This window comes from Dermacentor andersoni, chromosome 2 (genome assembly GCF_023375885.2).
Source record: "Dermacentor andersoni chromosome 2, qqDerAnde1_hic_scaffold, whole genome shotgun sequence".
Taxonomy (NCBI): Eukaryota; Metazoa; Arthropoda; class Arachnida; order Ixodida; family Ixodidae; genus Dermacentor; species Dermacentor andersoni.
Window position 1 is genome coordinate 177,510,819 of NC_092815.1, and position 21,392 is coordinate 177,532,210.

At 49.9% G+C, this 21,392-nt stretch overlaps 1 protein-coding gene and 1 pseudogene across 1 annotated transcript in view; both read right to left on the reverse strand.

Annotated features, from left to right (window-relative positions):
• The window catches only part of Ptr (patched domain-containing protein), a 118,867-nt gene extending 99,800 nt beyond the window's left edge, over positions 1-19,067 (reverse strand). The window contains exon 1 of the mRNA XM_050187191.3: positions 17,843-19,067. Within this exon, the coding sequence (XP_050043148.1) occupies positions 17,843-18,839 (997 nt within the window). The 5' untranslated portion in view covers positions 18,840-19,067. The remainder of the gene's footprint in view (positions 1-17,842) is intronic.
• Positions 11,481-11,660, reverse strand: LOC126541050 (U2 spliceosomal RNA; annotated as a pseudogene).
• Positions 19,068-21,392: the final 2,325 nt, after the last annotated feature.

Consider the following 21,392-nt stretch of genomic DNA (forward strand, 5'->3'; position numbering starts at 1 on the left):
AAATGTTTTTGAGATTAAAAAAAGTTACTAAGAAGACCTCCCATTTTGCGCTTGAACACTTGGACATACAGGGCGATTGTTTTTAAGTTTTACAGAATTTTTAAAAATTGCCTGCGGTAGATAACATAATTCTTGCCGTTTAGCTAGGTTATTCGAAGTAGTGGACATTACTAGCACAATAAATCGAAGCACATAGTCATCAAATCAACAATAGTTGAATAATTAACTTATGAAAATAATTATTTTACGGCACATATTGCAATTTACGCATTGTGGCCGGTGAGATTGCAAGGCGCATTAAATTGAAATTAATTTCCAGGATGACACCAGTTCCAAGATATTATTTCCGAAACTGTAGGACGATATACACGGAAGTGCCAGTAACTTTTGTGCTGCAATGCATAAAAGAGCGTTTTGTTAAAAAAAAGTAAGCGGACCAACAGTGCATTCTCACAGTGCGTCTGATGGCGCATATCTCCAAACTGGTGCCGTTCTGAGAACTAATTCCAAGTGTGCACGGCTGACAAACTAACGGGCACTAATTTGCAAATCGCAATATGTGCCGAAATGTAATTAAGTAAGAAGAAGGTAATTATTACTATTTTGTTAATTATTTCAATAAGTACTTCGATTTCTCGTGCAACGAACTGGAACTCCACTCAAATGTTATCTGCGACAGGCGATTTCCATAAATTCCGTAAAACTAAAAAAAAAATATGATCACTCCGCATATTAACGGTGGTGGTGCCACAGTATAAACCTGTATACCTCTCACCACCGGAACCCACAGACGCTGTATACACAGGCGGAGCGGCCTACGCATAGTTTCGACAAGGGGATTCCCGTCATTTCGACTGTCGCACAGTCCCCTTCGGGGCAGCCATGCAGAAGGAAGTAGTTCACGGAAACGAACAAGCCCCAGTCGAATGTATACACAAAGTGGCGCGTATTGTACGTCACACGGAGCCGTCGCCGCCAACGAATGTGTGTGCAGAACCGAGGGTCCACACACACCCACGCTGGCCGCGCGCTGCGGCTTGACTTAAGAACACTTACATAGTGCGGTGTGGGTTCCGCACTCCACACTCCCGCGTATTATTAACGCGGGCGGGAATTCCGTACTTCGAGGGTATTTGCCGCGGCGGCGAACACCGACAGCCTCTTCACGCGCCCTCGCGCTCAAGATCTCGCCGACGCATTGCAACACGGCGAGCTTATTCAGCGATTCCCTCGCAGCAGCGCGTGTCGCCGTCGTGGAGCGAGCAAGCGTTAGGACACGCCCATATGCTCGCACACTGCAGAGTTCGCCCTGTCACGTTTCGAAAAACAAACGACACGTATGTATGTACGGCGAACCACGAGACGCTCGAGGAAAACTGCCTCGCGGCGGCCGAAATCCAAGGAAGCAGCACACACAGCCGTCCTGCTTTATACGGAACGCAATAAACATTTCGTATTGTTCTTGCTCCGGGCGCCGCACGCACAAATTATATATATATATATATATATATATATATATATATATATATATATATATATATATATATATATATATATATATATATATATATATATATATATATATATATATTGGTGACACCTCCCCCCCCCCCCCCCCCCGACACTCATAAACGTAACAACTATATATTGAGAGATCAATGCGTCCTGATGTACGTGTGCAGGCAACTACAGTTACACTTCACTTCTCTAAAAATCGGAGATTATTGTGAGTTTAACTCTCTGCTGACACGAGCTATCTAGATGATTAAAAAAAGAAGAAAAGCAAGGTTTGTTTTCTTGTATTGCATGCGTATTCTTAGATTGAGTAGACGTACTTATTTCACATAAGCCTCACTTGATCAAAAAAATTGAGTCTCTCAGCTTCTCGACATTTTCGTTAGCCATCTCCCAGGAAAATTTATGCGCGAGCATATAGGCGCTAATCGCGAAGAAATTTTCCAACCCACCGCGACGTCAAACCAGAGTGCTCCTTCGCCTCAAGCTGCGGTGGCAGAAATGCCTTGGGACATCGAGATCGTCGATGGCAGTCCACACGCCCAGCCTTGTGACGAGCGTGCACACTGGCAGGTACTTTCCTCCTCGGTGCTGCTTGCTTCGAGACGAGCGCCGGGTGTGGTGTGTAATAACAGCGATGCCGTGACTGGATGACGCGAGTGGTTTCGACAGCGCGACATCGACCTCGTCTGTTTTTCTCCCACCGCGCGTTGTAAATAAGGCGTCCGATCAAGAATGCGCACGCGATGTTCCGAAGAAGATAAGCCTGTGGTGAATCGTAAAATGACCGGCCTTTTTCTGTTTCTTACTTTCTTTTTTCAGCATCCATTAGAGAATGTTCATATCCAATTAAATTGCGGGCCTTGTACGTGCCGAAACCACGAAATGATTATGAGGCACGCCGTATGGTGGAGGGCTCCGGATTACACTTTGACCACCTGGGGCTCTCTAACGTGCATTTATAAGTGTAGTTACAGGAACGATTTTGCATTCCTCCCCTGCTAGTCAGCTATACGCGTACATACCACCGGGCCAGGACAGGCAGCTTAGGCGACAAATACGCGGCTAAACCGTTTAATGCGCTGCTGTTTTATTATTTTCTCTCTCTCCGTCCTTCCGCGTGTCCTCGTTGTCTCCCGTTCCTTAACCTTGCGGGAACCTCGTGTGCGTGCATCTATCTATACGAGTACACGAAACGCATGAAGCCTCTATATAGCAATTAACCAGCCCTCACTGCCGCGTAGCGGTAATGGTCTACCGCACTGTTCACATCTCGGGACGCCAATCGCTTCGTTACGCACGTCCTTCGTTTTTTGTTTCGGACACACCCAGACCCTCTTGCGAATCACTCAGACTCCCAAGCTTTTTCTATCGAACGAACCGCCGAACGCAGTCGCACCCTTAAAACGCAGACTGAAGAACGTGTCAGCACGCCTGAATGAGGGGCACGTGTCAGCGATCAGCACGAATAGCGAAATAACAGAAAACAAGAAAAGAAGGGAAAGGAAGGCGACAAAAAAATAATAATAAATAGGCGGCCGAGTTTTGGTAAGCGAAACATTCAGGTAATGAGAATCGTCTTGGCACCGTTCCTCCGAGGGGAAACTGCGTGCCCTTCCGAGTCCCGTGAAGAACTCTCGCTCGCCATGACGCGTGCGACCACGACAGCCTCACTGGGTTTTCTTTTTTTTTTTTTTTCCTCGGTCCAGTGAGCTGAAACAGCCTTCCCGCCGCGACGGTAACAACAAAATGCCTGGCACGCGGAGCACTCTACGTTTGATTTACCACACACTCTTGGCTGCTCTCGTCGAAAAAAAAGAAAAGAGAACAGTGCATATGCGTTTCAACTTCCGAGCTTTGGAAGAGCCTCGAGTAAGACGAGAAGCTTAACGGTGCTCGCGGTATCTGAGGCCACGATTGCATAATTCTTTTTTTTTTTTGCGTTTTGTTGTACTACTGGCCGCCTGTTGCTGGCCGAACGACGCGGGAAATCTGGAATCATGCCGAGCAGAGAACGGTAGATCACGATTTGTTTTACCTGTGCCTCGCCCATGACTGAACACCACAACGGCTTACCAGCATTTCAAGAAGCTTTAACACAATGAATTCTATGCAACACTACTATAGCAATAGTATAGCTAAACAAAACAATCTAACACCAGCTGTACAACGCAGCATGAAAGTGAAATTTAGAAGATTAACATTAGCTAAGAAAACGAAACAGGCTGTACACTATACATGTGTACTCATAACGATGCAGAAGAGAATGATAATCACATCAGATACATTAGAAGCGAATAAAGTATGAGCGGAGTTCTTGTTCACTGAAGTTCTCAATATTTTTGTGTTCGTTCGAAGTGACTTTGGTACGTGATGTATTAACGACTGATGTTTATAGAGTGTTCTGAAGTGTGGGATTGACTAAGTCTCAGGATTTCTGGTGTCCACATTAATGCGACGGCGCCCGAAGGAGACTAGTTGTTTTATGTACTTCCTACGAAATTCTTAAGAATATCGTGCAGTATGCAATAAATGAAAAGTGTATAGGTTATCACATGATTCGAGTAACTTTATACTTAGGGAACGCTTCTCTGGTGTTTGAATAATAACCTATATTTCCAAGATGGCGAATTTTTTTCTTCAGTAACATAAGAACTGTATGTATGTTTTGGTTGTTGTATACCTTAGTAAAGCACAGTAATGTAAGTGTGCGTTGAATAATGCGCATTACGTTAAGCTTCCCAGCATTTTCCTCTTTCTCATATTGCCTTCGTAAGAAAAATGGATGAATGGAAGGCAACAAACTGGAGACGAGAGAAAGGGAAAAAGCGATCTTTGAGAACACGGGCGTTCTCTAATTTATTAATTATTTATTTCAACAATCTTGTACCATTCGTTTATCGTTCATGAAATTACCAAAACGTTTTCATGCATTTGTAAAAGCGGTATAGCTACTCTCGGCCGCCAGCTAGCACAGTAAATTGCTTTCCGAATTCTAAATTTAGTCTGAACCACTTTATCTGCGACAGCGTTGAACGACCGTCAAACGTGCCCACTCGACAGCGACATACCGAAAAGCCGTGAGCCCAACAGGTTTTGGAGGATGAATACTTGAATACATCCATGTGCCCAGTTATTGCAAGCACGGGACCCCACCAGGGACGCCAGGTGCAACGGCTGACAATTACCGATGTGGGCAAGCGCAGCTGTCCTCTGACATGAAGAACGCTTTCTACTCGATGGAATTGCCGCAGTGTGTATGTCAGTCAATTAGCTCAATTATTTAATGATTCCACGGGCCTTCGCTCTGAGCACTTCAATACTAATGAAGTACATATGTATAGGAATGGACGACTGTACGATCAGTGAATGTTGGAATGCTCGCAAACCAGAAGGCCTTGCACAAAAGCTTATCCGAAGCCGAGAACCGCAGTTCACGATGGATTCCACAGAGAGAGAGAGAGAGAGAGAGAGAGAGAGAGAAGCAAAACTTAAATTCAGCTCGAATTGCCGATGGTCTGCAAAGCAGAGTCCCTCTTATGTCCAGGGCCCCTCTGCCACCTTGTGCAAGGCCAAGATGTCACTGACAGCACGTGAAGAAAGAAAAAAAAGTTAACCTTGCTTTAGCGGGCACCACGAATCGACCGCAAGAGACGCTCGGAGCATTTCAAATTCCGGAGGAGCTCGAGCGCTCATCTTGGGACAATTTTTCTCAATCCGGGACGCGTTGCACTGAGCCATGCCAATTCTGTTTTGCGGCGGCCGGCAGGAAACGCGTCCGCAGTCGCGTTGATCGGTTGTGCAAGCCTTTTCTTTCTTTTTTTTCGTTGACGTAACCGGGAGCCGTCGCTGAGTGTATACACCCCGGGTGAGTGCGCCTGCTCCCTTATCTGCTGCTCCCGAGGAGGTGCAGGTGTGTACTACACCGGCCGAGGAAGCTATATGAAATGGGACACACAGTCACCGCGGCAGTTGCGACGCACGATAGCTAAATGTGGGCTTGGAGGAAGCGGGCGCCGGCAGATAAGAGGAGCGAATGAAGGCTGTTCGTCGTACGCTTGCCCACGCTCGTTACTGCGCGCTGACGTCATCTTCGGACGCTGCAGGGTTCGCGACACATTATAACCCTTTCGTATATCCTCCAAAGGAGCGTACTACATTATATTGGACATCGCCTCCAGTCGTTTGCTAGGTTACCCCGGAAGCGATTATCTGAAAAAATAATCATTTTGGACGTGATGTCAGGTGGATAGGGAATTGCGTATATGGAAGTGGCTTAATCGAGTTTTGCCCCCGTCAATTCTCGGAAAAATTGGCACCAATTCGACACTAATTGACACCTTTCCGCAATGCTGTCCTTTCCCAGGCCTCTCCGTCTGCATTTCTGGTGGACAGAAAATAAATATTGTTAACGTTGTCGATACCAATTGACCGATCGGTCTAGACTGTTGTGTCACCATGGACAACGAGAAGCACGCAGTATTGAAGTTCTTTTTTTAATAGAATACCACTACATCATCTTAAATTTGAAGGCGCAGCATCGACACGGAGACTCACCACACGGTGCTACACCTTCGACTGCGTTTAGGCAAATAAAAGTAGTTCTTGCAGTAACATATGTTAGGAGAAGGTCACTTTGGCCCCCTAAGTAGTGAAGTTGCTTTTGGCATGTGGACACGATATTTTACACACATTATATTATAGGCACAATGCGTTTTTCACGTTCATATAACGCACGAGTCGGCAAGTAATAAGATCCAATTCGGAGAACAATTGTGAACTTGAACTAGGTGTCTTCGAGTATCAAAAAGATAGAGATACAACTTACTTCTTAATGTCGCCAGTTAGTGGCCTCACAAGATAATCTTGAACTTGGAGTGTTGAATGTAAACATACCCATCCGCAAACTAAAAACAATGTCGTAAGCCAATTTAGTGCGGATAATAACGAAAATAAAATTGTATTCAAAAGTTGTAGTAAGAGGTTTGACACGTTCAACGTGTTGCTGTATATATAAATGATGGTAATTAACGTTTCTGTTTTCTTACATCGGCAGGCCCTAAACTAAATAATAACCAGAGCATCTACACTTGTAAAAATTATTTCAGTTCTTTAGGTGATATAACGCATAACCCATAGGAGGTCTGTATCCCTAATTGAAACATTCTCGCAATTATGATGACCGACCTTATATCGCCCTCATGCGCGAATTATGATGGCGTGTCTATAAATGTGTCAAATTTACACAACTACATTTCAACGCTCTCAACACTCCGCTGCAAGAAATACGTGGTGGTATGATGGTTCCTTGCGCATTGTCTGATGAGTCATCATAGTTAGACGGTAATTTTTTACCTACTAATGATCAGTCAGTAATAATTCGTTTTTCTTAAATTAAAAAAATCAATCTCAGATTTATAGCACTTACAAAATTGCATTATTGCCCTGCATTCTTCACGAGATTCATTCAAGATTATTCCTTCTACTTCGCTGCCGGAACGCGCCACGTCAAACGTCCCATCACACGTACCTTCGGCAAGGTGGTCGTCCGTTGAAGTGCGGAGCACTTATAGAAGTGCAGCGAAGGCCCATTGAGCTGACAGGGTGTTCTATTCAGCTCACGCGTAATGTCTGCTGCTTTTACTCGGCAGCCACTCGACAGAACTGGCAAAAAAGCAAATTGCGTGCACAAATTCGCACACGACGCCTGAAGGGGTTACGTACGTAACTTTAGTATTTGTGCTATACAGGACCCCAACATTTTTGTTGTGAGCTTCGCGCCGCATTTTTTGTTTTGTTTTTGAAATATATAGAAACCTAGCTACCTTAGGAACACTCAGTCATAATTCGTGACTCGTGATGAACCTCAAAACGACTGAAAAAGCCGTGAGAAACCCGCAATGGTTGCTTAGTGGCTATGCATACGTTGGGCTGCACGAGGTCGCGGGATCGAATCCCGGCCGCGGCGGCCGCATTTCAATGGGGGCGAAATGCGAAAACATTCGTGTGTACTTAGATTTAGGTGCGCGTTAGACAACCCCAGGTGGTCCGAATTTCCGGAGTCCCCCACTACGGCGTGCCTCATAATCAGATCGTGGTTTTGGCACGTAAAAGCTCGAAATTTCAAGAAGCCGTGATCTCGGGCGATCAGCTTGAAATCTCCGGCGGCTGCGCAACGCGACGAGCGGCGCGACGCCGCCGATGAGGTCACGTGGTGCGCGGCGGATCGGTACACCGCGCCCTTGCGTCTGCGAAGCAACAGCGAGCCCCTGCGAGCCTTCATCAGGTCAGCGTGCCGCGCGCAGTTGGCCAACGCCGTCTCGACGACGGCGCAGCGGGACTTCGCGTTTCCTAACTGCAATGTACGGTATTCGGGGGAGTTGCCTTCGTCGTTCACAACGCCGCATCGTCCGTCTCACTTTCAGGCCGGAGTAGGCTAGAGGTCGCTAGAAACCTCTCTTAAGCCCCATGGGTCAACGTTCTGTAAAGATATTTTTTTTTTTTTTTGCAGCGTGGCTGTTAAGGGCCAGTTCCTCCAGGATCGTGTCCGTGTGTAGACACAAAACTCCCCATGCGTGGGCCTATCCCGAAGGTAGTTCAATACCGGACGGACCTGTGGCGGAGGTACAGTTCGCCATTAAGGGGCCCACATACAACGCTTTGCTGCTCATCTGTCTTCACAGAGTGGAAGGGCACTGTTTTCTTTTTCGTTTTTCGATATTCACTTCTTATGAGTCGCGCCATTTGGCATGTCCCGGCAATAGGGCTGGCGCTGCAGCGTCCGCGATCTAATCGCGAAAGACAAAAAGAAGGGGGAAATTTAAATGGATCGGTACAAAATGCTGTATAGCTGGAGCATCTTCTAGCGATCCATTTCATTTTCAATTCGTTTCGTTCTTCGTCATCGGCTCGCGCTACGCCGCCATCGCCGGAGTGCATGGCAAACGCCAGTGGAAGCTTCGCTTAATCTGATTGTACCCACAGCGCGCTGGATCCGCAAATTGTCGCAGCGACAGCCGTTGTCGCGCTCACTACATGGTGACACGCGCGACGTCCGTCGCACGAATCTCAATGTGCATTGCGAGAATGTTATAGAGAAATAAATAAATCCGCATTGCCCGGCGAGGACACCATCGCCGGAGCTACAGGCCGCAGAAAAACGAAGATTTTGCCCCAGCCGACATTACACGCAGGGAGCATTGCACCCGGAGAGCGCGGTCGCGTAGCCAGCTGCCGTGATTGGCTGACGCCACACTCCGCAGATGGCGCAGCTTATCTGTAAACCACAGTATACTGAGGTGAAAAAATTTTTTACGAAGCCAACGGCTAAAAAGGGAAGGCTGAGATAGGAAATAAGACATTAAAAAAACAAAACGTGCACGATGTATCTTCTCTTCTTACCCACCGGGGAGCGCCAGCTCCACGCATGAACATGACTCGCACTATGGGCGTCTTGCGCTGGAGTTTGAGGTATAGTAGCGGCGCCTGGTGGCGGCGCGGGAAACGACATCTGGGTCGTACCAGCTTGGGTCGTATTCAGCCCTGGCTGCGGCGAAGCACGTTTCTAGGCCGAGTTTTGCGTCGATTCGCACTTTTTTATGCCCTGTTGCGAGTGCGAAAAGGCTCGTCACTTCTCACAGACGACGTCGACCACGCTGCGAGCTGGTCGCAGCCGATAGTTTAACGAAAACGGACTCTCTGTGTGCCGTGGGACGTAATGCTGGAAGCAGAAGGAATCGGCGACGCCGATCCGGAGGGACCTAGCTCAGCATCGAAAAAGCGCCACCGTCGATACTGCTGCGTCGTGGGCTGCCATGAACAAGAAGTCCTGAATCCCAACATCCGATTCTATCGTTTCCCTTCAAGGCCTCACGAAGCGGAGCGTCGGGCGCGCTGTATAACTGCAGTTCGTCGCGCTGGGTAAGCGAAACTTCGCGCCATGCTGACTGCTTCACCTGTCTTGAAGCTTGCTTGATTATAGATCTGCGTTCTAAAATTCGGTCTTTTGCACCTACAGTCACGACGGCAGACCGACATAGCAGCAGGCATGGCTGGCTGTTCACGATTCGAAACGCGGCCACAGCGACAATTAACAATTCGACCGGTGCGAAGTGGTGAAGTACCCAGGTGTGTGCAAATGACCACAAATGGCCGGGCTGATTCGGTGAGAATTCACTACCCCACTACGAGCAGCACAGGTTAGAGAGTTTGAATGTGCTCATACTTGACCTCAAGCCAGCATGTTGAGGCAGCGCAGCAAGATAGTATTGATTACAGCAGACCGATTTTCGAGCGTTGTCATTAAAAGCTACATCAAGCGAGCAGCGCACGAGCTCGCGCTGCACCGCGATTCGCACGTACGTGCGAGCTCATATGCATTGCATCAGTTATTACCAGTTACTAAAAGGGACAGATGGCCGTTACTACAGTGCAGCAGGCATAACTACTTGTCTAGCGCGGCATGCAGTCAACAAAGATTGCAGGAGGCCCGCCGTTTCGCGGCATGTCGAAAGACCGCTGCCGTCGCGGCGCGTACGATCGTGCGCTCGAGCAGTTCGTACGTCGCGGCATGCTGAAAGACCGCTGCCGTCGCCGCGCGTACCGTCGTGCGCTCGAGCAGTTCCGTACACATGATGTCGGCTTATCGCTGCTGTGGATTCATTTATAGCAGGCATTTCCTCGCGTTTGTGCGCCTGAATCTAGCAGCGTGCAAACCTTACCTGAAGTTCCACTTCGTACGCGACTCGCTTCACTTGCGATTGACACCGCGCTAAAACTTCGCCGCTTAATTCTTGAACGGCATACACGTATTCGGCACTGCATAATTTCTTGCCTTTACGCAGCGTGCCACTCCTGAAAAAATCTTCGGCGCCCGATATTCGCTGCAAGCCGTGATACAACACAACCGAAAGTGGCGGGTCCATATTGTGAACGTGCTTTCCGAAGCAGACGACCGAGCTTGGTACGACCCATTTTAGAACAGAGGGCGCTTTTTAGCACCTTTTTCGCAGCGCCCCCTGGGCAATGCAAGAGCCCCATATAGGGAGCGGCGTTTACGTGCATGCGACAAGGGGCGCGCTGCATCGAATTTCTATGCAGCGCATTCATCGCATCCGTGCAAACGGCGGTACAGTTCGCTAGGAATGCGAATCGCATTGACGCTACAGGAGAGGCCATGTAGTTCGAGACGCGACGAATCTTATCGCGTGGTGCATATAAATACGCCGGCGTGTCGCAATGATGCACACCGTCACCCATGCAGTACATGCATACCTCTTGATTTGGTTGGAAGGCGGTGATGCATCCAACGCGACTCATTTCAGTGTGCGGTCTGCGTCAGTCTTGCACTGACTGCATGCCTGCCATCGACTCGCTATATTTCAACTCGCCAAAATCATCTCGTAATTTGTACGGCGCTCACAAAAACAAAACAAAAAGAAAGGACAGAAAGGAGGAGAATTAGAGAGGACAAAGAGAGACGTAGCCAGTGTGAGCATACAGGCTGGCTACGCTGCGCTCCGAAATTGAGTAAAATGTGATGTAAAGGTGATGGACGGAATAAAAAGGAAAAAGAAAGAAAAGAAGAATGCACACAATAACGCGATGCGATGCGCTACAACATTCAAAGTCAGTGTCACGATTCACAAGTCGTTATAAGAATCCGAGCAGCGCACGTAACGCCTCGAGCGCCCGAAATGCCCAAGGCGTGCGTTGACTCGCAAACATTATTTTTAGTGAAAAACGCTCATATTATAGGCAACAACATTAGCGCAAGAAAAAGCAGATGCGATTACAATAACTTAGTATGCTTACATCACCGAACGACATGCCTATCACAGCTATATCACTTTCTGCATACACAAGCGCGTCCTTCAGATATGTACTAAATTGTTGTAATCATATCTTCCTTATACATCGAAGCTGTATATGGCCAGTTTCCAGTGGATCAATGTCCGAAGACCAAAAAAACAGGGACTGATCCCGAAGATAATGCAATACGGGGCCGACCCGCGGCGCAGGTGAAGCAGGCTTCAAGCACTCCGCCAACTTGCAAAAATAAGTTTGATATCTTGGGTCCAAATACAACCCGTATCAGATACTAAGCTGATAAGAAGAGATGCTACACTTTGATCCGCGTCGGCCATGTTTACGTTTCCACCATCCTCTCTTTGTCGGCGTTCCAAGCGCGTGCGTGTCTCCTTTCCCTCCCCTCTCCCGTGGTGGCAGCCCCACGTCACACGTCTAGTTTCCTCCGGCTCCTCGGGGTGGTGGTCCCGTCGTCCAAGCGAATGTATATAAAAATCACGGTAACTGAGTCCGTACCTATGTTCAGAATTCTGTAGCCAACCAGACTCTTGACTGGTTAACATCCCTGCCTTCCTTATCTCTCTCCGTCTCTGTCACCACTGTGTCGTATGCTAAACAGCTTAGCTTCGCTGATCATCCACCATCACACACCGCAATGGCTCATGATATCTCTTTTCTGCTGATATTACGCACGCATATACTATAAGCACAGTATACAGTATGTGTCTACTGTACGTGAAAGTTTTGTAATGAAAAAGACTAGCTGCAAATCAGCGCATGTCTTGCGCACTTCTCATTGTCCTCATTATTTGTGACCTTCGCAAGTATCACAAGACGTTTGCGTACCAACTTTGCTCAGTCGTCCAAGTCGATAATATCTTATAATGTATCCCGGGATAAACCGTTTATTACGATGCACGCTCACTCCGAGCCCTCTGCAGCAGAGTTTGGTCGATGCAAGCCGTGTGCGTGCGTGTGCGTGCGTGCGTGTGTGTGTGTGTGTGCGCGTGCGCGCGCTCGCCATTCGTCGAAGCGGTCGCATTAGCGGGAAAGTAACACATTCGGCGCTGTGAGCCGAAAGCACGAGACGGCGGGGAGCGCCGTCGACGGAAAGTTCATGGGGGAAAAGAAATATGTAAAAAAATGCGCGGTGGCGCGAAGCTTCCGCACCGTTTCCTGCTGAAATCGAGTTTCCGGAAGCGCTTCAAGCAGCGTCCGGTTACGCAAACGCGTAGCGACCGCGCCGACCGCGCGCTGGAAAGACAACCTGTTCGTGTTTCACGACCGCGCTTTGACACGCTTAGCCACGGAGCCTGTCTCGGCGGTACAAACTTGCCCTCGAGACTCCGCTGGCAGATAAAAGAAGGGAATCGCTGTGTGCCGTACATTTTCGGTTCTCTCGCGGTGGCAAAGCGCTCCAGATTTTCTTTTCGCGTACAGAAATAAAGAAAAAAAATACTATGACCTCAATTGTTACACGCGGCCCGGTTTCTATGCTTGTAAGTGGAATGCCCTTGATTGTTCGTGCGCAACTTCTCCCTATAAGAGGGACTGTAACGGCAATTTGTTCTGACTTGGGGAAAAATAAGAAAGAGAGCTTATCGGGTCCGAGTTACAGTGGACCGGACATGGCTCCTTCACAGGGCTCCTTGTCACTATCAACAGCTCGGAGCGTCTAGTCTCCGGTGCCGTCCGCTTCGTTTCAGATACCACATTTCTTAAACACCTCGCGCCGACAATGGCAACCTAACAAACTTGCGATGCGGGCACAGAGCTATGCCGCAGCTCCCACAGCTGTAGCGACGTGTGCATTGGATTACAGAATTTTTCTAATGCCAAAGACGATGGCCTGTCACTTACTATAGCTTTGGTTTTGCGCTCGAATCTAACGTGCATGTCACATTTAGGACATTCTTTCCCCGGAAAACAAAGTGGTCGTTTTAATCGAGCAAGTATGTATACGATCGTATCGGCCTGCTACATTTCGCCGCTGTACGCGTAAGCCTAGCCTTGACAGGCAGCTCTGCCGTTACGCCGTCAGCGCATCACACTAGCTCTAACAACCGTCCCCATGTTGTCAGCGCGAGTTATCGAGCCTGTTGATCTGAAAGCAGTTGGGAATCGAATATGACCTGAAGGCCTATTGTGTGTTAGCTACAAGACGGTGGAGAGGACTGCACTTAGCAAACACATAGGAGGCTTCATTCAGATGTCTGCGTTCCAAGTTGAATACAGCCCCCGCGTTTGAACCGACCAAGATAGGCACTGCAAATAAATTGCTGTGCCATGCTGGAGGATGCCGGCGAGGAAAAAAAAGTAGGCCTGAATTGGGGCCTCTTCTCTTTTTGAGGGTTCACGTGAAGGCATCTATTTAGAGTACAATAAAGTAAAGCTATTTAAAAAAAGCGTGCAGTTCTGCATCATGCAAGAGCTGCAGTAATGTCTCTGAAAACTTGTCCGTCAGCCGACGGTTACTGTCTAGGATCGGGTGACGTTCGTTTCTCTCAGTGGTGCACATACGAGCCTGATACTTAGGGTTCTGACTGGCCGCGGGCATCGACCTCATTCATTGGAAGGGAGCGATATCATCCTTTCAGCGAAAAGTAAACGTCCTCATCATCCCTCCCTACGGCCTGTCGAAGAACTGCCGCTGACTGACAGGAAACGTCGTTCTTTTTTACTTCCTCCGGGAAATACGGCGCCAGAGTCGTTCCTCCTCCGCTCGACATTTTCCTCTTGTGTACAGCGCACCAAACCGGCGGAGCCACCTGAGCGCGACCTGGCCCCGAACAACCCTCGGTGGTGATGGAAAGTGACGGGCTTCCGAAACTCGGAGGAGTATATATATGCCAGTTCGGCATGTACTGAAACGCCTTCGAATATTTGGAAGAAAGGTAACTGTACTGAAGGTTATTGATGTGCTACACGCTAAACTGTGCGTATATGTGTGTGTGCGTTTATGTATGCGTCTATGTTTGCATGCGCGCGTGTGTGTGTTTAGGGGGAGGGGGCGGGGCTGAGCATCGGGTGAGTCATGCCAGCACGCGATCCCAATTTGTCTTGTAAACCTGCTGCCTTCCCAAAAGCGGGGGAGCGTTCTTGAGCAACCGTTTAGTAAACCGCCTGTTGTCCGTCACCAAATAACATTTGCGGTTATGCATTTAAAGGATGCGAACTGTTTGCGTGCACATTTTTTGTTCGGCTCTTCGAGCAGACGTTTATTTTTACTTTCTTCTCTCGTCTTCCCACCGCGCACGAAGTTATCATGTATACCATCGTGTCAAAACATAGCCTCCCGTGGTTTTCTCGCTAACGCGCCCGTCGTCACCTCGCGGCGGGACCGTATCCGCGGGGTACAGGAGGAACGGCGCGGCTTCCTCCTGCAAAGGCGCTTTTCCGCGCGCCCAGAACGCGCCGGCCTCTCTCCACGCCCTCTCGCGAGCGCCGTTCTCTTTCCTCGTCCCTGTTTCTCTTCTCGCTGCGCGAAACAATGGGGTGAGAAGCGGGAAGTGCGGAGGGGGGGGGGGGGGGGGGCGCTGTGTGTGACACACGCTGCGTAAGCGTGTCCTTGCCGGCACAAGCGCTTCCTCAATAAGCGTCGCCGGACTGCATTCGGAACGAGGAGCTCCGCGACCAAGTCGGTGTCGTACCTCCGCGAGCTCCCTTCGCGAGAAGCGCGCATAGACGTGTAGACCCCTTTGGCTGAGAGCGAGCGAGCGAGCAACGGTGACAGCGTAAAAAGGCGGACGCGTGAGCGCTGGTGACGCTGAAACTGACACGCCCATGTGTGGCTCGTGATGTAATGCTTTACGAGTAGGTCGGTGTGTCCTTACGGAAGGTGAAACGCCGATATTAATTTTGTGGCGCCTATACAACAACGTATACACTGTGGTAACGAAATACTCGCGGTCGTACGTTGCGCTTAAAGGGACCGCAGAAACGAGTGGTAGACATATCCCTACAGCGAAATTGCAGGTATGGCCTAGCACCAGCTGGAGCTGGACAAGCTGGAAAGGCCGCAAGAACAAAAGACGTATGTCGACTCCACGTTGGAGTTGCCGCGCTAGCCTCTAATGGCATTAGTTTGATTGATTCATTCCGCCCATACATAATACTCATAAGATAATACACATTGTAACATAATGGCAACATTACATTCATTATCGGGGAAGAAAAGAAAGGAGTGGGCGGGAGACATCACAGTAACTGCGTCGCAGCATTGGCGCATCGAGTGGCTCGATGCCAGCGCCGCCGTGGAGAGACGTGGTATTAAGGCACTGTATGGCCACTACGATTGTGGCGACGCCTAGCTGGGCCAAGACTTGCGTCTATGAAAAAGGGTCGAGCATCATTCGAAAATGAACGGAAAGTCGACCTGGCGCGTTTTATGGACATTGCCTGCACAACCCAGGCCCTATTGCGAACTAACGTCACGATGTGTGTGGCGTCGAATGACGTCATCTGAGCCGCATTTCTCGGCTCGGAATGCAAAACAAAAGCTTGGTCTTTATTTTTACTGCTTCCTAGAAAATCTATTTCCCTCATTCCCGCCACGATTTCAAATGGTGGCGCGCCAGTTTTTAGTCTGATTTAATATTTATCTTTAAAGGACCGTTGTGGTATAGTTTTGATTTGCATGATATGATGATGCCATCTATTCAGACGCAGCCCGTTCTCCATATTTCGCTCCACTACTCCTTGTTCTAACTGGACGCAATGTGGTGCATCAACGAGATTGATCGCCAGTTACGCAATACTTCACGGATGATTTAAAAAAAAAAGAGGTGTTGCGATTGCGTAGATTAATGTGCTCTTCGCGGGTGCTTAGAACTTTTTTTGCTGACGATGTTCATTGTGAATGTATCCCAATGATAACAGAGGCGTGCTCGTGAACAGACCAACTCATCCATTCATTCGAAGCAAAGCAAGGCCCGCAGGGCCTCAAAAGCATTTCTGTTGTCCGAGCTTACTCTCAGCCTGGTTTTACTAAGAATCAATGGCATCGCCGGTAGAAAGGACCTTGTGCGCATACAGCCATTGATGTGATGACTGAAAGAGCTCTGGCTGGTTTACGGCAAGCTGCGTCGACAACGGGACAAGGAGTACGAACAAGGACAGCGCCGCCCGACCTGTTCGCACCGCCTGCACCATCTGTTCGCGTGGATGTCCACGTTTTCAGTTCCGATCAAAACTCGCCCAACGACTCGCTTCGTTATTCACCGATTCTTGATTCTGCCAGCCGTGGTGGCGCAGTGGCTTTGGTGTTGCGCTGCAAAGCCCGAAGGCGCGGGTACGAATCCCGGCCGTGGCGGCCGCATTTCGATGAGGGTGAAATGAAAAAGAAAAGCCGTGTACCGTGCTTTGGGTACACGTTACAGAACCCCAGGCGGTCAAAATTAACGCGGAGTCCTTCACTATTCGGCGTGCCTCATAACCATGCCGCGGTTTTGGCTCGTATAAAACCCAAGAGTTTAATTCATCTTGATTCTCTCTCCACGGACACGGCGTTGCTCTTTCTTTTTTTTTTCTCGCGATATAATGCCATCAAAGTGCGGGAGGTGGCTACATTTCTTGCGAATGTCCGAAGATTCGACGCATCGCGAAATTCGGAAACAGCAAAGGTAACGCAGCATCACTCTTTCCATGTGAGAGTTCTTGCGCCGTGAGTCACTTCCGACGCGGTCAAAGCACATATGTACGATATAGCAGCGCCGGTGCATTGCACCGGATCGCGTCATTCTCGGAACCCGCAATACTAGGCAGGCGTTGTGCCCCTTCCGGTGGCAGTTGCCAACCTGCTCCTCGCTTTCCCTTTCCTGTTAATTGTGTATATGTGTTCAAAACAAATAATAATACTATATGTATGTATGCATGGTGTGGGGCAGACGAGCTAAGCCGCGAAATCGAACGAACGGCGGAGTCGTTTAAGCCAACACTTCTCGCCGCGGCCTCGAATCACCCAGTGTGAACGACCACGCGACACGGACGGCGCATTACTAACGCGGCTAAACGCCTCGGGCGGAAGTTCCGGGGGCCCCGCTTACTTGCGCAGGTCGAAACAAAAGCATCCTTTCAGAGCTGTTGGTACTTCGTTTCGACGGGAGGAAGCACAAAAATATATCGAGGTAGCGGTTTTTCCAGAGTTGTGCATGATGCTGATGATGATAACTGTGCATCTTTGAGCGTCGTCTGGTGATCCTACGCAGTTTACACCTACATCAGCCCCTTTTAAACCATAACAATAAGGTCTGCAATTTTTTTTACTGAAACTTTCGACAGTCGCACTCTACCAAATAAAAAAAAACACATTTATGAGAAAGAGCTATACCCTCGCAAACATTACTGTGTCCTTATCTCCCACCTGCAGTCATACACATTTTCCTTCATAAAGAAACAATACACGCGACATTTATCGCACACGATAAGCGCAAGACGGTGCTCCCGGACAAGACGAAGCCGAACGTGCACCTAGGGCTTACAGGCACATTTGCTCTGTCAGAAAGCATGCGTCACCACTCACCCAGCATTAGGAACGGCGCGGCCATGTTGATGCCGATGAACTCGAGCCCCAAGTAGATGACCATGCCGAATCCGGCTATGACCGACACGGCGGCCGACACGCAGCCCAGGATGCCAAGCCAGGGCTTGCTGCGCACCGCGTCGCGCATGAGGCACGTGGTCACCGTGAATATGAGCATGATCACCACGGTGATGCTGAAGAAGGGCGTCACGGTGGACGTGTTCTTCTCCAGCTCGTCGGCCAGCGAGCGCGACGTGAACCAGGCCAGCTGGATGTGCTCGAACTCGAGCGACTCCATCAGGTCCAGGAAGGCGTACTCCCAGGCCTCCGAGCGCAGGTTGGCCTTGCGCGACGACGTGTCCAGGTAGTAGAACATGGCCATCGCCTGCGCCGACTTGATGAAACCGTCCGCGTCGCGCTCGATGCCGCCCATGAGGGCGCCGGTGAAGTAGATCTTCTGGCGCGCCCTGTCGATCCGGAGCGGGTACTCCAGCTTGAAGGTGCCGTTCTCGATTTGATCGATGTACGGGTAGAAGTCGAGCAGCTCGTTGGGGTAGCAGAAGCGGCCGTCGCGCGCGCAGATCTGCTCGTACGTCCAGATGTCGTCGTCCCAGAGGACGGTCATGTTCTTGATGATCTCGTTCAGGAGCACGATCTCGTCCCAGACCTTGCGCGTGAGCAGGTTGGCGCCGTCGCGTGTCACCACTATGAGGCGGCCGAACTTCTCGGGCTTGGTCTGGCGGCCGATGTCGAAGTTGAACGACGTGTTCTGCGGGAAGAGCGCCTCGACGATGCGCCGCTCATCGTGCGACCGGCCGTTGATGGGGCTGAACAAGTACTCCGGGTCGTCCACGTACACCATGCGCTGGATGCCCGTGGCCAGGCAGGCAGCCACGAGCAGGGGCACGATGACGAAGTAGCCCGGGTAGCGAGCGATGAACTCGCCGACCACCTTGAAGAGCCACGAGACGGCCCGGTCCACGCAGTCCATCCGCATCTTGGCGGCAGCTGTATGGCGCGCGCTCGGACAGCTCACCGAAACCACCACAAACCAGCACACACCGCACGCACCGCACCGCACACCGACGACGCACTCTTGCGAGGAGGGGGGCCACCACTCGGGGCTGGTCTAAGGAAAAGCGGGACGTACGCTACGTCGCCGCCGCAGCCGCCGCCGATCGCTCTCCGGGTTGTGTTCTGTACGGCTGCCCGCTTCGCGAAGAAGGAGGCCCCCCCTCCTGCTGCCGCCACCACCTTGGCGAGGAAGGGGGAGAGGAGAGTTGAAAAACTTCCTCTCGCTTCGGAGGACGAGGGCAAGGAGGGGCGGTCCCCCTTTTCGCTTTCTTCCGCCGGCAGGCAGGCAAGCCTGAAGCCAGGTGGCAAGGTCGGCGCGCCGATTGGCCCGTACGGGTGCGCTCGCGCGCACTACGAACTGCCGCAGTCCTATGCGTCACGCGATTAAGTGGCGCGTCAACGTGACGCTTCTTTCCCGTGGTCTGCCGTAGTCCAATTTGTGGGTAACTTCTCAGGTGGTGGCGGCGTCTCCGGAAAGTGCTCTCGACCGACCGGTTATGCAGCACAGTTGAATTCAACCCCTGTGCTGAGTCACCGAATCGCGTGAAAAGGACGTTCTATTGCATAGTACGAAACAAAAGTACACAATAAGTGTATCGGCCACCCTATGGCCTCGCAAGTAGGTCTTGGTCGCTGACCGCAGAGTGAGTCAAAAGGCAGCACTGGAAAGCACGGGTATAATGTCCTTCAATCCAGCAGTATTCGAGAGTTGCATGTCCAACGTCCTCGGCTGGCTGAAATGAAATCCCGACCGGCACAAATACCTAACCATGCAGTGTTTCGACACACCGGTGTACACATGTTTGTTACGCTCGGCGACGATTGCTGCCACTTTTATTTCGTCGCAGTTATACATAAAAGAGAAACTAAAGAGGATAGTTAGGTTAAGCTCCGTTTGGTCAACAACATTTCTGCAGTAGTAAAACGGTGAGTCTTACCGCGAGAAAAGGTATCGGCAAAAAGAAAAAAAAGGAGAGAGAGAGAAACGAGAAAGGTGGGCCACGCTATGCCTCCTTTCAATCTGCGCTTTAGCTAGCCGTGACGTATTCAACTTTTACAGTGTCTGCGTAGGTCTCGCTAATCGTTTCTCTGTAAAGAAAGAATACATTGCATTCGAAAAGAAGCAAAGTGTCAACCTAGCAAGTTTCGAGAACTTCTTTCTTTCCCGCGCAATACCGGCCTAGATAACGAGAAAAATAATTTCGAGTCTGTAACGTTCCAATGACGTGGCGATGCAGAGATTTAGGCGCGAAATTCAAAAGGGAGAAATATTGCCTTCCATTTTCTATAGTATAATCAAGTTTTTTTTTTTTTTCCGGCGTACGAATAGTCAGAAGAGTATTGGAAGAATCATTTTTCACTTTAGGTTTACTCAGTCTCGCTGTTTAGTGTCTCTTTAGCAACGTCGTCAGTATTCTCACCTTGACAATGAGCTGCGCGTATGCCCTGTGTCGGATCACCACGACCGGGTGCTAAGGCCCGCCGAGGCGCTGTACCAGAAAAGTTTACGCGTTAGCGTCAGCCGCTCGCGCGCGGTCTGCCAGGACCGCGTTGATCGCGGCACCCGGGTACGCTCGATGACGTCCGCGCAAACGCTGGTTCGCGCTCGCTGGCCACGACTCCCTTCCACACCTGTGCCTCTCGCGCGGCGGGCGATCAATTCTTTTTCTCCTTTCATTACGTTGGGCCGTGATGGACACACTGGCGCTTCGGGTTTGTCGAGGACGGTGTTAAAAACGGCGTCATACTTACACTCTTCTGTCTCATGTCATGCTATGCACAGAGAAAGAATGCTGAAGAAGCACAGACGGAGCGACGAATCTTAAGCGTGGATCACATATATGTACGAAGAGCGATGCCGACAACTCGCTTGCCAACACTTGTATGCATTATGTTCTTTTTATATTTGGCGGACAAGTTATTGTATTTTTTTTTTAAATCTAAGAAATGAAGTGATCACGAAAGCTTGTAATGTAACGTCAAAGTCAATTTTCAAGATGTTTAATCGAACACAGAAAAGGCTCTTCAGCTTGCATTTGCCTCTGTCTTCGCACGAAAGTCGCCGTTATCTGTATGCGTACGCGTACGCGTGCGTGCACGCGTGTCTGCATTCGGGCGTGTGTGTCAGATGTGGCGGTTCATCGCACATACGTCGAGAAATTTCTTGCCGCGTTTCGTAGCCTGCTGCACGGTTTGAACTGTTAGCTTTGACTCGTTTTAGAGCGCAGCTCTTAGGCGCCCGTCCCTGCGTTTCGCGTCGACCCTCGGCGTATCCGAGCGAACTAGCACAGCGAAAGGGGAAAGAGCGAGCGCGGAGCTTAGCGGCGGCTGAAAGATGGCTATAGAGAAAAGAGCGCGAGGAGGAAGTTGCGGCGGGACTGGGAGGCGGTAAGCGGAGGAGGGCGGTATGGCGAAAGCATGAGAAGAAATGCGCAGTGACGTGCAAGACGGGCTCTGCGGTGACGACCGCTACGAG